At 51.8% G+C, this 14634-nt stretch overlaps 1 protein-coding gene across 2 annotated transcripts in view; it reads right to left on the bottom strand.

Annotated features, from left to right (window-relative positions):
• Positions 1–6420, bottom strand: part of BRF1 (BRF1 general transcription factor IIIB subunit) — a 50450-nt gene extending 44030 nt beyond the window's left edge. The window contains exon 1 of one of the 2 annotated variants that reach the window (XM_079127447.1): positions 5908–6420. In XM_079127447.1, the coding sequence (XP_078983573.1) occupies positions 5908–6091 (184 nt within the window). In that variant the 5' untranslated portion in view covers positions 6092–6420. The remainder of the gene's footprint in view (positions 1–5907) is intronic. The other variant, XM_079127446.1, reaches the window with a different exon arrangement.
• Between the last annotated feature and the right edge of the window lie 8214 nt (positions 6421–14634).

Here is a 14634-nt window from a genome sequence, read left to right as displayed (position 1 = left end):
GAGCCACAACCAGTCCTTGGACATGTGCTTTTAATAAAAGTCAAGTAATACTGCATTCATTAGGAAAGATGCTGATCATCTGGGATTGCAGCAGACCTCAGCATGCTAAGGCACAGGGTCACACTTGGGCTTTCTTCTTTCATCTTTTGGGGAGGCCAAGTATGACCTCTGGCCCAAATTGCCAACTGTGAATGTCCATCCTTCAATTACACTCTGCTTGTAAAACCATTTAGTATTTCTATAAGTTTTATAACAAAAAATTCAGGCAGGAAGTACCATGGAGCCAGGCCTGGGCGAGATCGCCCCCTTGTGGAAGCGGGGGAGCGACCTGGAATTCCAGTCCTCTTGAAGACCCCCTTTGTGCAGCAAAGGGGTCTAAGGGCGCTCCCCAGGATGGCCTGCATGGGCAGGTCACTGGCCAGCCACACCCACATCCTGGACCACAGCAAGAAATGGAGCCAAGGGGCCCAAAAGGCCCACACACAGCACTTCCTCTGTTCCTCTCCAGACTCTTTCAACATGGGAAAATGCTCATGAACTGTGTCAATGTCACCAACCAAGAGTTCCTGCTACTGCAGTGCCACTCCTTTTAAGGGGAGACATCTATCTGAGACCACCCTGGGTGGCACAGCAGGGAAAGGAACTCAGCTGGTCTTACTGATGAACTTGTCACCAATGTGAGCAGCCACAGGAGGTGCCACGGGACCACAGAGACCTAAAGCGTTGTGGATGAAGACCACACAACGCCCAGAAACTGCTTTCCAATGGCCGCTGCAGAGCCGCTGCGGTGTGAGAACACTGCAGATAACCCTCTTCAAAAGGCCATGCCCCAAGAGCTCATCTTCCGAGATCACAACCTGACCATGGAGACAGAAAGCGTGGGACAGGAAGGCCAACAAGTGGACCAGACTTCCCACATCCAGGTGCCTCCAGGGTGGAATTCAGCCAGCATTTTCTGAGAGCAGGTACCTTTGGCCGGGACGTGGCAGGACTCTCAACAGTCACAGAATACAAATAGACCCCAAGTCTTTCAACCTGGGGACAGGACCCTGCCAGCCCCACACTCAGTTCCCACCACATGTCACAGATAGAGGGTTGGACAGATGCACCCTTCCTCAGGGCAGAGCGCCCCAGCAGGCAAGAGTGGCTCTACCTCCTGGGCCCTCTCCATGGCTGCAGCAGTGAGCCTTTCCCATTTTCAGCAATGGAGCAACTGTCACAAAAGGGTAAAGGGTAAAAGCACCAGCACTTACAGACACCTTGATGTAAAGCACAAGTGTCCAGCCATTAAAAGTTCTAGTGACAGGACTTCTTAAGAGTACTTGCCCAACATATGTGAGGCCCTCAGTTTCATCCCCAGCACCGCAAAAAAAGGGAAAAAAGAATTCTGATTATAGGAAGCACAGAGATGCCCCCAACTCACCCCCATGTGTTTTGGTGACACCGAAGGTTTGCTGCTTCCAGCAGAAGGGGAAGAGGACCCCAAGGAGGCAACAGGAGTCACAGGTTGCCTGGTGTGGGAGCTCCCTCTGCACCAGCATCCTCAGGAATGACCATAACAGCAGGAACGAGTGCACACCACACGGTGACAGAAGCAGGCCTGGGTGTGCACGGGACACTGGGTGTGTGCTTCTGGGAAGTCCTATTTTGCCCCACACTCCTTACACATGGGAGTGCGCACAGACCCCCATGGAGTGGCACAGCCTTCTTTGGCCTGCCCACAGCCTTGTACTCGGTCACTCAGGGCCTACAGTCCTGCACCCTCCCACCCCTCTGCATGGGCTGTGGACGCAGAGCACAGACACAGTGGGTTCCCAGCAGGCCCTCCTGTGGCAGGTCTTCCACCCTACCCTGACAGCTACGTGTTCCAGAGGAGCCTGCGAAGTGTCCAGCTTAGTCTCAATAAGCAAGACAGGGGCCTGAGACCTAGGAAACAGCCTATCCGGAGAGCAAAGCTCAGCTTTCAGGATGAGGCTAGAGGAAGGACAAGCTGGGCAAAAGGGCTCTGGGGTCCCGCTCAAGTGCTCAACACTGACAGGTCACCAGTTTCTGTGACTGTGTAATCACACTAATGGGGAAGGGGGGGTTGCCAGGTGGGCACCTGGGAGATGAAGAGAATGCCCTGAGCATCATGCCCTCCCACTCAGACGGAGCCTGCACCACCCCCACCCCCTGGAGCTAAGAACCACAGCCCCACAGCACCTCCCCAAGGTCCTCCCCAAGAGCTTCAACCGTTGGTTGCCAGGGCTGCCTCTCCCTGGAGAGGTATTTTGGTGCCTCCTAAGAGCATGTGTGACCTTCTGCTCAAGGGCCCTATGACAGATTTCCCAGTAGGCATGGGTGGGAGCTCACCCCAAATCTGCTCCACACCACATTCCCTTACCCCCCAGGATGCAGTGAGGACAACCGGCTCTCACCAGGCCATGGGGCCCACCTGGTACAGTGTCTTCCCACAGAAAGCCCTCTGTCTGCCACCACCATGATTTGTTTCATTACTGCTGTTATCACCCCAGCAGCCATCAATGTCCTGGCAACTGTGACAAGATTGCAGACAATCCGCCACACAGCCACTGTTCCAGCAATTGGAAGACTCCCTTGGGAAGTCACCCACAAGAACAAAGGCTTGTGTGATGAGTGAAACAGACCACAGGAAGGGAAGAGCTGCAGAAAAAACCCAAACCCAAAGCCAGCTGGAAAGACCAACAACACTGATAAACTTCAGGCAAGAAAGACAAAGAAGACACAAGACACCAACATTGGCAAAGAAGAAGGATGTCATATAGATCCTGCAGACATCACAGGACACAGGAATGCCACCAATAACTCTAGGCACATAAATTGAACCACCAGATCAACTAATCCAAAAATTAATCCAAGAACAAATGACCAAAACCAGCCCAAGGTGAAATGATCCAAAACCTAACAACAAACTCCACTGTCAAAGAAGCTGAATTTATAACTGGAAACTCTCTGAAGATGAAACCTTCAGGCCCGGAAGGCTACCCTGGTGAACTCTACCAAACACCTAAGGAAAATAGCATGAATTCTATGCAATCCTTCCCAGAAAATAAGAGAGGCACCATCTCCCACTCGTTGCCTGAGGCACAGCACCTTAATACAGAACGCAGACAAGGACACTGAAGGAAACTATCCCACATGAACAAAAGTCCTCAAACAAAACATTAGCAAACTTAACCCAGAAACACACAAAAAGAACAATATTCCATAACCAAGTAGCTTACCCCAGAAACTCAAGGCAGGCTGAGTGTTCAAATGTCAAGGCCTGAGGGTCCAGCTCAGTGGCAGAGCACTTTCTTAAAACATCCACAGTGCCCTGGGTTCCAGTCTCAGCACAACAAAAATAAATAAATAAATCAGAGGCTGGATGTGGAGGCTCATGTCTGTAATCCCAGTGGCTTGGGAGGCTGAGGCAAGAGGATTGTGAGTTCAAAACCAGCCTCAGCAACTTAGTGAGGCCCTAAGCAACTCTAAAAAAAAAAAAAAAATGTTTAAAGGGCTGGGGATGCAGCTTAGTGGGTAAGCAACCCTGGGTTTAAACCCTAGTACTAAAACAAATAGATAAATTTTAAAAATTAAAAAAATCGGTCACTCTGACAGACAAAAGAAAAACATTTGACAGTATCAGTTGGTGTAGAAAAAGCATCTGACAAAATTCAACATCTAGGGCTGGGGTTGTGGTTCAGTGGTAGAGCGCTTGCCTAGCATGTGTGAGGCACTGGGTTCGATCCTCAGCACCCATAAAAATAAATAAAGATCCATTAACAACTGAAACAAATTTTTTTTTAAATTCAACATCTATTCATAAAAAAACAGCAAACTAGGAGTAGAAAGGGAATTTCAGCTTTATTGATAATGTACAGAAATCAAAAAACTATAGCTAGCGTCCCACTGAACAGAAGAAACAAAGTTTCCTTCTAAGATCAGAACAAGGCAAAAATGTCTCTTACAAGGCAAAACAAGAAAAACAAAAAGAAGAAACAAATAATTCTGTATTTATAGACAACATAACTATGTACTCAGAAAATCCCAGGAAGTCCATAAGAAACCGGGAACAAGTAAGCTAAGCAAGGTTACAGAACAGGCCAACACACAGAAATCAATCATGTTATTGTGTTGGATTAGGGGTGTAGCTCAGTGGTAGAGCTCTTTCCTAGAATGCAAGAGGCCCTGGATTTGATAATGATATGATGATGATGATAAAAAAAGGTAAATCAACCATATTTCTAAACACTATCTTAAATATATTTCACACTACTATCAACGAATCAATGCAAACTGAATATTAAAAGAAATCCTATTCATGTCAGGCGGGGTGGCACACGCCTGTAATCCCAGCAGCTTGGGAGTCTCAGACAGGAAGATCTCAAGTTCAAAGCCAGCCTCAGGGCTGGGGAGATAGCTCAGTTGGTAGAGTGCTTGCCTTGCAAGCACAAGGCCTGGGTTCGATCCCCAGCACCACAAAAAAAAAATAAATAAATAAATAAAAAGCCAGCCAGCCTCAGCAAGAGTGAGGAGCTAAGCAACTCAGTGAGATCCTGTCTCTAAATAAAATACAAAATAGGGCCAGGAATGTGACTCAGTGGTCAAGTGCCCCTGAGTTCAATCCCCAGTACCCCCCCCCCCCAAAAAAAAAAGAGATCCCATTCACAATAGCTCCAGCAGATCTTAGGAATATATCTAATATATGTAGAGAAGCTATGAGACCAGGAAAGGCTGATGGAAGATTCCAAAGAAAACCTAAATGAATGGAGAGACACATTGTGTTCGTGGACTGGCAGACTCAAGACAGTAAAAAAATGTCATATCCCCCTACGTTTATCAAGAGATTTTATGCAATTCTCTTAAAAACCCAAGCAGGACTTTTGTAGATAAATAAAAACCTGTAAAAGCAAAGGAAAGGGGGAAATGACTACAAAAGGAACGATTTTGAAAAGGAAGAACAAAGTTAGAGGACACGCAATAACTGATTAAAAGTCAACGTAAAACATACAATAAACCAAGTCCAATGCCCTGAGTTTAATCCCCAGTACCCGAATTTAATCCCCAAACAGTAAAAACAAACAAACACGCAATAAAGGAAACAGTGTGGTGGTGATAATGGAAACGGAACAGAGCCCAGAAAAGCACGTACCAGGAAGGGACTCAGTGATCTGTACCAAAGGAGCAAGAGCATCCCCGTGAAGAAAGGGCAGGAGGTCAACATACACTGCGGAAGGTGAGAAATTCGCAGCAGAAAGTGAACCTCAACCCACACATCATCACGCCTTCTACAAAGCTTACGGCAAAACGGAGCAGAGATCTAAATGCAAACCCGAGGCTCAGTGGCAGCACAGGCTTAGCAGCCTGAAGCCCTGGGTCCAACCTCCAGCACCGGGAAAATAAAAACACTACATAAAAGTAAACGCAAAACATTTTTAAAAACAAAAACTTTTTGGAGACAAACATCCACCTCAGGGTTGACAAAAACATCTTAGAGGGAACACCAAAACTAATCTAGAAACAAAATATCAATTGGTGAGCATCAAACCCTGAACTCTGGAAAAACCGAACTTCTGCGGAGCAACTCACACACACAACCGAGGACGCCTAAGGGGAGGCGCGAGTCCCAGAATCAGGGGAGGGAAAGGCACGCGCCGCGACCCCTGCCCGGGCCCTGCACCCACTCCAGCTCCTGCCCCTGCCCTTGCCCCTGCCGGGACCCCTGCCCGGGCCCTGCACCCACTCCAGCTCCTGCCCCTGCCCTTGCCCCTGCCGGGACCCCTGCCCGGGCCCTGCACCCACTCCAGCGCCAGCGCCTGCGCCTGCCCCTACCCCTACCCGGACCCCTGCCCCTGCCCCTGCCCCTGGACGACTTCGGCCCCCACTCCTGCCTGGCCCCTGACCCACCGTCGAGCGACACGAACTGGCCCACGGCCGACGAGCCGCCGCCGCTGTTCTCCACGAACTGCACCTCGGACACGATGATGTTGTCCTCGAGCACCGAGCCGCACCCCGTGCACACCGCGTCGCCGCGCGCCGCGTCCAGCTCGATGTCCGTGCCGCCGCAGCCGCGGCACACGCGGCCCGTCATGGTGCGGCCGCGGGGCCCGCCCTGGCCCGCCCGCGCCACCCGGCCCTCAGCCCGCGGCCCTCAGCCCGCCAGGCCCGCCGCCCGCGTCCGTGCGCGCCGCACTCTCGCGAGGCCGCCGGCGCCGGGCCAGCCGATTCGCGGCGGCAGATTCGCCACGAACGCCGGGCCGCGCGGCCCGCAACGGCCGAGCCCGCGGGACCAGATCGGGCACCGGGGCCGCGACGCGGACGAGGACTCGAACCGACGACCTCCGGACGGGACGCCGCCGCCGGACCTCTACACCGCGGGCGAGCAGGCCTCCCGAGCGGCGCGCCGGCGGCGGGGGCGGGGCGGGGCGGGGCCCGAGGGGGGCGGGGCCGGGCCGGCACCCCGGGCTGTGGGCGGGGCCGGGGCGGCGAGCGGGGCTCCGGCGGTTAGCCGGCTTCCGAAGGGACCACAGTCTGTGGGCGGGGCTTTGCGGTGGTGGGCGGAGCCGTGGCCGTGAGCGCGACTTCGGACAGGACCAGGGTTGTGGGCGGGGCCGGGAGGCGAGCGCGACCTCGGACAGTACCAGGGCGTGCTGTGGGCGGGACTTGAGGGGGGAGTGGGCGGGCCCCGAGCGGGGATCGAAGCTTGGGACAGGACCAGGAACTGTGGGCGGGGCCGAGACCGGACTGGAGCGCTGCGTGGAGGTGCGGACCGCTCCTGGAACGGTGGGCGGGACCGAGGAGCCGCCCTCTGGGACCAGGACGCTCAGGTCTAGGTGGAGACCGGGACCCGCCACCCTGCCTCGCGCTCTGCACATCAGACCCCTGTTGTCTGTGCCCCCCAGGACTCCCCACTTTCTGACAGTGACAGTCTCGTTTCGGTGGCCCCGCCTACGGTGGAACCTGAGCAAGAAGCAGCCCTCAGAGGTCCGCAGATGCACCCAGGGATCTCTGAGAGGAAACCTGAAAATAAATGTGTAAGACCACATTTTTTAAAACTCCAAACCTTGATTGTAGGGCATGACAGGAGCTCAAATTAAACCAGAAAAACATCCATTCCCAGATACAGAAATATATACCCTTCACCAGTAAGTTTGAGCCCAATAGAAATGTCAACAGGATTTTTCAAAAAACTTGATAAGCTGATCCTAAAGTCATCTAGAAGAGATAATCCTCAAGAATAGTCAAGGAAGTTCAGAAAGAAGGAAGGCGGTGGGGGCAGGGGAAAGTTCAAGCAGGAGAATGCCCCTTCTGTATTTAAAAGCTATATCAAATTATCCACGAAGGCAACATTGTATTTGTGGAGAAACAATCTAAGAATCCAGAAGCAAACACAAGTATACAGGAACTTTAGGACCCACAAATCAATGAGAACAATATAGGTTCTTCAATAGCAGTGGAACTTCCAAGTGCAAAAAGAAAGGGTACCCAGTGGCATTGCCAGTAATCCCAGCCTTTGGGGAGGCTGAGACAGCAGGATGACAAGTTCAAAACCAGCTTCAGCAACTTAGGGAGGCCTGAGTAACTTAGTGAGACCCTGTCTCTAAATAAAAAGTAAAAGGGACAGGGGATGTGACTCAGTGGTCAAGCACCCCTGGCTTCAATCCCTGGTGTGAAAGAGAAGAGAAAGGGGGGGAGGGGAAAAAAGAGAAATGAGCGAGAGAGAGAGAGAGAGAGAGAGAGAGAGAGGAATGAAAGAAAAAAGAAAAGAAAGGGTAAATGGAATCTTGGTTGTTTGAACCCAAGGAGCAGAACTCATGGACATGGAGGGCCATCTGTACATTTTGTTTTACATTGTGTTTCAAGCCATACGCAGGCAAGGTGCAGTGGCACCTGCCTGTAATCCCAGCTACTCAGTAGGCTGAGGCAGGAGGATTGCAAATTCAAGGCCAGCCTCGGCAACTTGGTTATCTGTTGGCAAATTAGTTATCTGTTGCTGCAAAACAAGTTACACCAAAAGCGAGCATCTCAGAGCATCATCATGGATCATCTCACACAATTGCTGGAGCCAGGGACCTGGGAGGTGCTTGACTGAGTGGTCCTGGCTTAGGGTCTGTGTCAGTCAGCTTTCTGTCACTACCACAAATACCTGAAAGAAAGATTTATTTTGACTCAGGGTTTCAGAGGTTTCAGGCCAGGGTTGGTTGGCTCTGCTGCTTTTGGTCCTGTGGGGAAGCAGAAGGTCATGGGGAGCATGTGGTGGAGCAGAGCTGCTCACTCATAGCACCCCAGGAGCAAAGACAGGGAAGGGTGGGTCCTGACAAGGATATCCCCAATGGTCTAATTTCCTCCCTCTGAGCCCCACTCCTAAAAGCTCTACCACCTTCTGGTGGCACAGGCTGGTGACCAAGCCTTCAGCACATAGGCTTGTGGAGGACACTCCAGATCCAAACGACACTGGGGTCTCTCTAGAGACTGGTTGATTTGTCAGCCAGGGCTCCTGAAGATGTGAATGGAATTGGGGAGTCCACTTTTATTTTATTTTATTTTATTTTTGCTTTAGTATTTTGGACATCTTTCTAATATAAACTATGAGAAAGCAATTCCAATTTAAAGGGAGAGATGCAGAGAGATTCAAGATTAATGTTATCCACTATTAGCATGTAAAACTGAGGGAAAGATCAGTGAATCGTGCTCATAGAATTCTGCCCCCATGGGGGATGGAAGGGTCAATCCAAAGCCACTGATGGAAAGATGAAGAAAGATGGACCCTCAGAGCACGGGTTTCTGGCTAGAACTTGTTCCTTGCTCACAATGTCATTTTTTCTTCCAGTCCCCTCAGGCTGATTCTCCAGATTAATATGGTGGAGATCATGCTTGCTGTGATAGAGAAAGGAAGTGATGGGCTGAACCCAGTGGCAGTGTTGAAAAGCTTCCCGGATCACACTTGGCCCAGGCTCCTCCAGGGAAGATGGACAGAGGGAAAGGAGGTGCTGGCACCAAGGGAGGGCTTGGCATATGGCTCTGGAAAGTTCAGAAGAGCTGGAGGCCCAGGTGGCGGGACACACCTGGATAGCAAAGAACTCCTATGAAAGTCTGCAGTGTCCATACAAGGGACAGCAGTCCAAACCCCATCATGCATAAGCAGATGGAGCCATATGGGAGTGACAGAGGGACTTACCCTAACCTCTCTCCCATGTGGGACTGACCCAGCCCCATGGAGTCCATGGTGGGCAGTCTGGGAGAGGGGTGGTCAAGGTAGCCCAGTGTTGGACAGGACACCATGGCAGACAGACCCCATCTGGTTTCTGAGGTGAGCTGGTATCTCCATCCCTCAAAGCCTTTGGACATGCACAGAGCTGAAGGAGGTCTTGCTGGCTGAGAACCTTGGAAAGTCCCTCCAGTGAGACTGGGCAGGGGTGGCAGGGTGGGGACTGCCTTGAGAAAGCAGCTGAGGAGTGGATGGATTGGGATTTCCAGAGACTGAGGGACGATGGCTGGTCTGATAGGAACCATGATTCAATGCTCCGACTTGGGGCTAATTTGACGAATGAGGTAGTTCCATCCTGACCTCTCTAGGCAGGGTTGGTCTGGGAAGACAGAAACCAGGCCTTCCCAAGACTCATGGGGATGAAAAGTGGCCAAGAAAAGCTAGATTTGGGCTCCCAGAATATAATGAGAAAAATAGGGCTGTAAAGGATTCTAGGTGCAGGCTGAGCTGATGGCACCTTCTATTCATGAGTCTGATCCTGACATTGGCTTGGAGGCAGAGGCGGCCCTCCCCTGATCTTCCAAAGTCTCTAAGGAGATAAAGGGACCAGTTGGAGGATGGGCTTTCAGGCACCCAAGGGCACAAGCGTGTGACGGCCACCCCTGTGGAACTCAGCAGGGACTACAAAGCTCCAGCCTCAGTTTGTTCTCAGAGCAACAAGCATGGCATGGGGTTTGGGGGCTTCTGCCTTGGAGACAGAGCAGGGTTGCGGGTCTGTCTTCTTGACCTGGGAATATTTGGGATCCCTCAGCTGGGACATCCAGATCACCCTTCTGGAATCACTCTCCTCTCTCCTCAGTGGACAGGAGAGTGGGTGGAAGGGCAGCTTCACCCAGCAGGAGACACCATCTTCTCTCCGTGGGACACTCAGGCCCTCTCCTGGGCAGGACCCCCGGGGCCATACAGGTGTGTCTAGATCTCCATGTCCACAGGGCAAATGTTGCCTGTTTTGTGCTCTCTGACCCACAGCTCTCTGTCTTTGGCCAGGTCCATTTTTCGAAGCATTTGGTCCATAGGCTCAACTGTGCTTTGGTTGAACATGTCCATCTTGTGCCACAGCTGTGTGTACTGGCACAAATGTTGCCAGATCATCTTCACCCTCTCCACTTCCAGCCACTCCAACTCCAAAGTGGTGGTCACCATCTCTTCAAACCACATGGACTGGGCCTGGTTGTAGAGGTCCACACAGCACATGAGATCATCCCCAGCCTGTGTGGACTTCCTCCATGCCTTCTTGATGTCCTCCTCCGTCTTGTTGCTCAACTTGATCTCCAGCTACTGGGTCTTCATCTCCAGGTCTCTCTGCCGCTCTGTGAGGGCTTTCCGGGCCTTCTCCACCTATGCATAGCGGCTGGTGAGTTGCTTGTGGAGGTCAGTGATATGGTGGTCACACTTTTTCATGTCTTTCTTGAAGTTCTCACAAAAGTTCATTAGAGGCTTCTCTGTCTCACTGTGAAGCTTGGCGGAGAACTTGAGATGAACTTCTGCTTCATCTGCCAGGCTCTTCTTCACCTGAGCCCATGCTTCTCCCAGGGAGCCTTCCTCCTGTCCAGCCAATGACTTCTGAAAGAGCTTAGCCAAGTTCTTTGCATATTCTTCTTCAGTCTTTATCCTCTTTCAGACCAATTCAGACATTTCTTTCTGCATTTGTTTGCCCTTCAGTTGCTTTTGGAGCAGCAGTTCGAACCCCGCCACGGTGCCATTGCCTTGGGGGTCTTTCTTATCAGCCCAGAAGTAGTCACAGTAGCTCCACTCTATTGGCTTCAGCAGCTGCTGTTCCGACATTGTGTCTGGGTGAGGGAACGTCACGCAATTTATCATCTTCTCTGTGTGGTCACCTTTATTTTCAAAATTATATATTTTGTCTTCATTGCCTGATGTTCTGTCTTCCAAGTGGTCTCCTCTGTTGGTGCTACTTTCCATTGAATTTTTATTTTGGTTTATTGATTCCTTCATTTCAAAGATTTCTTCTAGATTTCTTTTCAGGATCTTTATCTCTTTATTTAAGTTATCTTCCTTCTCCTGAAACATAGCTCAGATTTCACTCTTTATATCCTCCTTAAAGTCGTAAAGCAGTTTTACTAAGTAAATTATGAACAACTTCTCTGACATTCCTTCTACTGGTTTGTCAATGGAGTCTATAATTGGACCATCCTGGTTTGTTTGGAGTGCTTTATTTCCTTTTTTTTTTTTTTTCATTTTGTTTGTGTCTTCCCATCTAGCCATGGGGATCTGAGGTAGTACAGTTTCTACCCTGTAGATTCATAGTGTCCTGAAGGTTTCCAGTACCTCACAAATCTGAGTTTCGTTTTCTGTACCACACCGCAGAAACTGAACTCCTGGAACACAGAGATGGATAAACTCCAGGAGAGAGTGAAGGATATGGAAATAGGCCCCGTGGGAGTCCACTTTTAATCCCAGGAATGTGGCTATTGGTGGGAGGCCTCTACTTCTCAAGGTGGGGCCTTCTGTATGGCGGCTTGAGTATCTTCCCAACATGGCAGCTAGCCTTCCCCAGAGCCTGTGATCGATCAGCAGTGCCTCCATGACTTGCCATCTCCCTCTTCCCCCACACTCTCATGTCACCATGTCCAGCCTCACTCAAGGGTGCACAGTCAGCTGCACCTCCTGGAGGGAGTTGAAAGTGTCCACACCCAGTCACTTCATCCCACCCTGACGATGCTCTACAGCACCGATGCTCTGGCCACAGAAGAGAAAGCAGACTCCTGGGAGATGAGGTCAGCAGGCCCCCCAGTCAGGGTGAGAGAAAAGGCCCTTGAAAGCATGACACTGCCTGCCCCAGTGTGGGAGGAAGCTGGAGGAAGACTTGCCACAAATAAAGGGGAACCAGGATAGAGCCCTGAAGGCAGAGCAGCTGGAGAGGAGGGAAGGAGCTGGGCGAGCTGCTGCTGCCCCCGGCTCTCCCCCTGCCCTCTCTGTCTTTGAGTCTCTGTGTAGCATGCAGGAGATGCTTAGGACGGACCGACAGATGTGAACCCAACATGGGGAGAAGGTGCAACACCCCTGCGCCCCTACAGTGGACACCCAACGTGAGCAGATTCCCTGTGCTCCTGAGCCTCTCCTCTCTGTCCTGTGGGAAGGACACTCACCTGCACCTCGCAGAGGAGGAAGCCAGAAGGCTCAAGGTCATCTCATTCTAACTGTAGGATAGGAGCTTGGGTTTTTTCTCAACCAACCTGGACGGACGCAGCAGCAGGTAGGGTGGGCCAGGCCCAGCACAGATGTCCCTCCAAGGGGACCCACAGGGCTGGAGAGGAGCAGGAGTGTCGGGAACAGAGAACAGCTTTCTTCTAAGGTGAACGAGAAACTCAGATCAGAGGTTCTTCCTTCCCTCGGGCCTGGGAAAGATGACCTCGCCAGCAGAGCCAGACCTGGAGAAAGCGCCTGAACCCCAGAACTGCTCACTTCTGGTGGCTCTCAGGATTCATCGAGCTTCTTTCATAGTCTATACGTCAGATGTGTTTGTTGCCAAAAGCTTGGTCCTTGTCCCCAGTGCCAACCAATATCAAGGACATGGTTTTAAGAAAAAGGAAAGAGAGTGTTTACTGCTTTGCTAGCAAAGGAGAAACACAGGGACTCCTGTCCCAAAGGCTGTGATTCTGCCCCTCAGCAGGAACGGGGCATTTAAAGAGAAGCCTCAAAGGCTATATTCCACTTGTTCTCTTTGGAGTTTTAATTCGCTTGTTGATTTGGGAGACAGTCACTTCTGAGATCTTCTGGTGCCATCCTCAAAATCTGGAAGACTGCCTTCCTATGGTGGGTGTGTGCTCAGGACAGAGAAATCTGCCAAGGATGGGGAAGGAGGGTAATCCTGTTCCCCTGAGGGTAGGGAGGGGAAGAGAGCAGGGAGGAGCAGGGAGGAGCAGGGAGAGAAGAAAAGAAGGAAACCTGTCGTTTTAAAAATAAGTTGCAGTGGCAGAGCAGCTAGGGCTACATTCAAAGCCTAAAGTGGACCCCTGTTTCACGTTGGCATGTTGGGGTCTCCTGAAATCAGGGAGGAACCACCCCAGGCTTGCTAACTCCTAGAGACATCACACCACATGCCTGCAAGGTGCCTGGGATGTGCAGACCAGTCTTTCCGAATCCATCCCCACTGGCCTCCTTCAGGCTCCTGTAGCCAGGACACCAGCCCCTGCCCTAAATCATCCCAGGGGCAAGGCCCAGACACTGGGTGTCACCTGGAGCCCAGAGCTCTGAAATGCCCTTGTTCAGCCTCCATGGGTGGCCTGCCTGCTTTGCCCGGGAACCTCCAGTGAGACACCCACACCCCCGTGCCCCTCTCTCTCCTAGCTGGCCTGGCGCTTCCCCACATGGCCCTGCCCTCACAGCAGTTTCCTCCTCTAAAACCCACCAGCAAGAAACTTCTTGCCAGGCAGCTATCTCTGCGGCTGTCACCAACCACACCTGACTCCAGTCAGCCCTATGTCACTTGATAATGCTACAGGTCCCCATGTCCAGGGGAAACCAGAGCAGCCTTCCTGCCTGCTGCTGGGCCAGGGCAAGTCCCTTACTTTCTGCAAGTTTTCTTTCCTCCCCTGCATAACAGGGAGAGCTGTGTCATGGTAGGCACCAGAGGAAATACCAAGGGCACACCAAGGGCAGTTGGGTGGCTCAGAACGCAAGCCCCGTTCCTGTCTCTCCCCGTCCCCTGTCCACCTTTAGAAGTCAAGGGCCAGAGTCTGTGTGTTCTCCCGCCTGGGAGGGCATGGACTTATGCTCCCCTGTAGGCAAAAGGCAGGAAGAAGATTCCTTTGGGCAACAGGTCAGCTGCTCAGATGTCACCTTCCTGGCCAACAGCTCCCTGGACAGGGAGGAGGGAGTCCTGAGCCCTTTCTATAGCTCCTTCTAGGCTGAAACTCTGCAGTCCACTGAAAAAGTCCCTGAACTTGGGGCATCTGGATTGTTCTGAGACACAGGCAGCCTTGTTCTGGGGGAGAACCAGGGTTCCTGCTCTTTTGGGACAGAGACTTTCTCTAGTTCCATCAGCTCAGGGAACTCACCTCATCTGATGTTCACCTGGGGTGCACCAGGTGGGCAAGAGAGCCAAAGGTTGACTGTTTACAAGCTAGCAAGGGAGGAATTACCGTGTGCAAAAGAGAAGAAGGGGGGGAGGAGGAAGAAGATAAGTCAATATGTGCCAGGTCCTCTAAGGATAAAATGAAAGTGCTCAGGGCCCTGCAGCTGCCTGGTCCCCTGCTAGGTCACCCTGAGGGGCCCCACCAGCCATCACACAAGGCTCCAGAAGACTTGACTGGGACACCCACAGAAGCACCTGGTTTGTGTGTGCAGGGCGACCTCAGGCAGGGTTCCTAAGCTAAGGACCAAGGTCCTCTGGACCTCCTCAC

This window comes from Sciurus vulgaris (genome assembly GCF_902686455.1).
Source record: "Sciurus vulgaris genome assembly, chromosome: 2".
NCBI lineage: Eukaryota > Metazoa > Chordata > Mammalia > Rodentia > Sciuridae > Sciurus > Sciurus vulgaris.
This window is presented reverse-complemented; position numbering and strand designations above follow the sequence as displayed.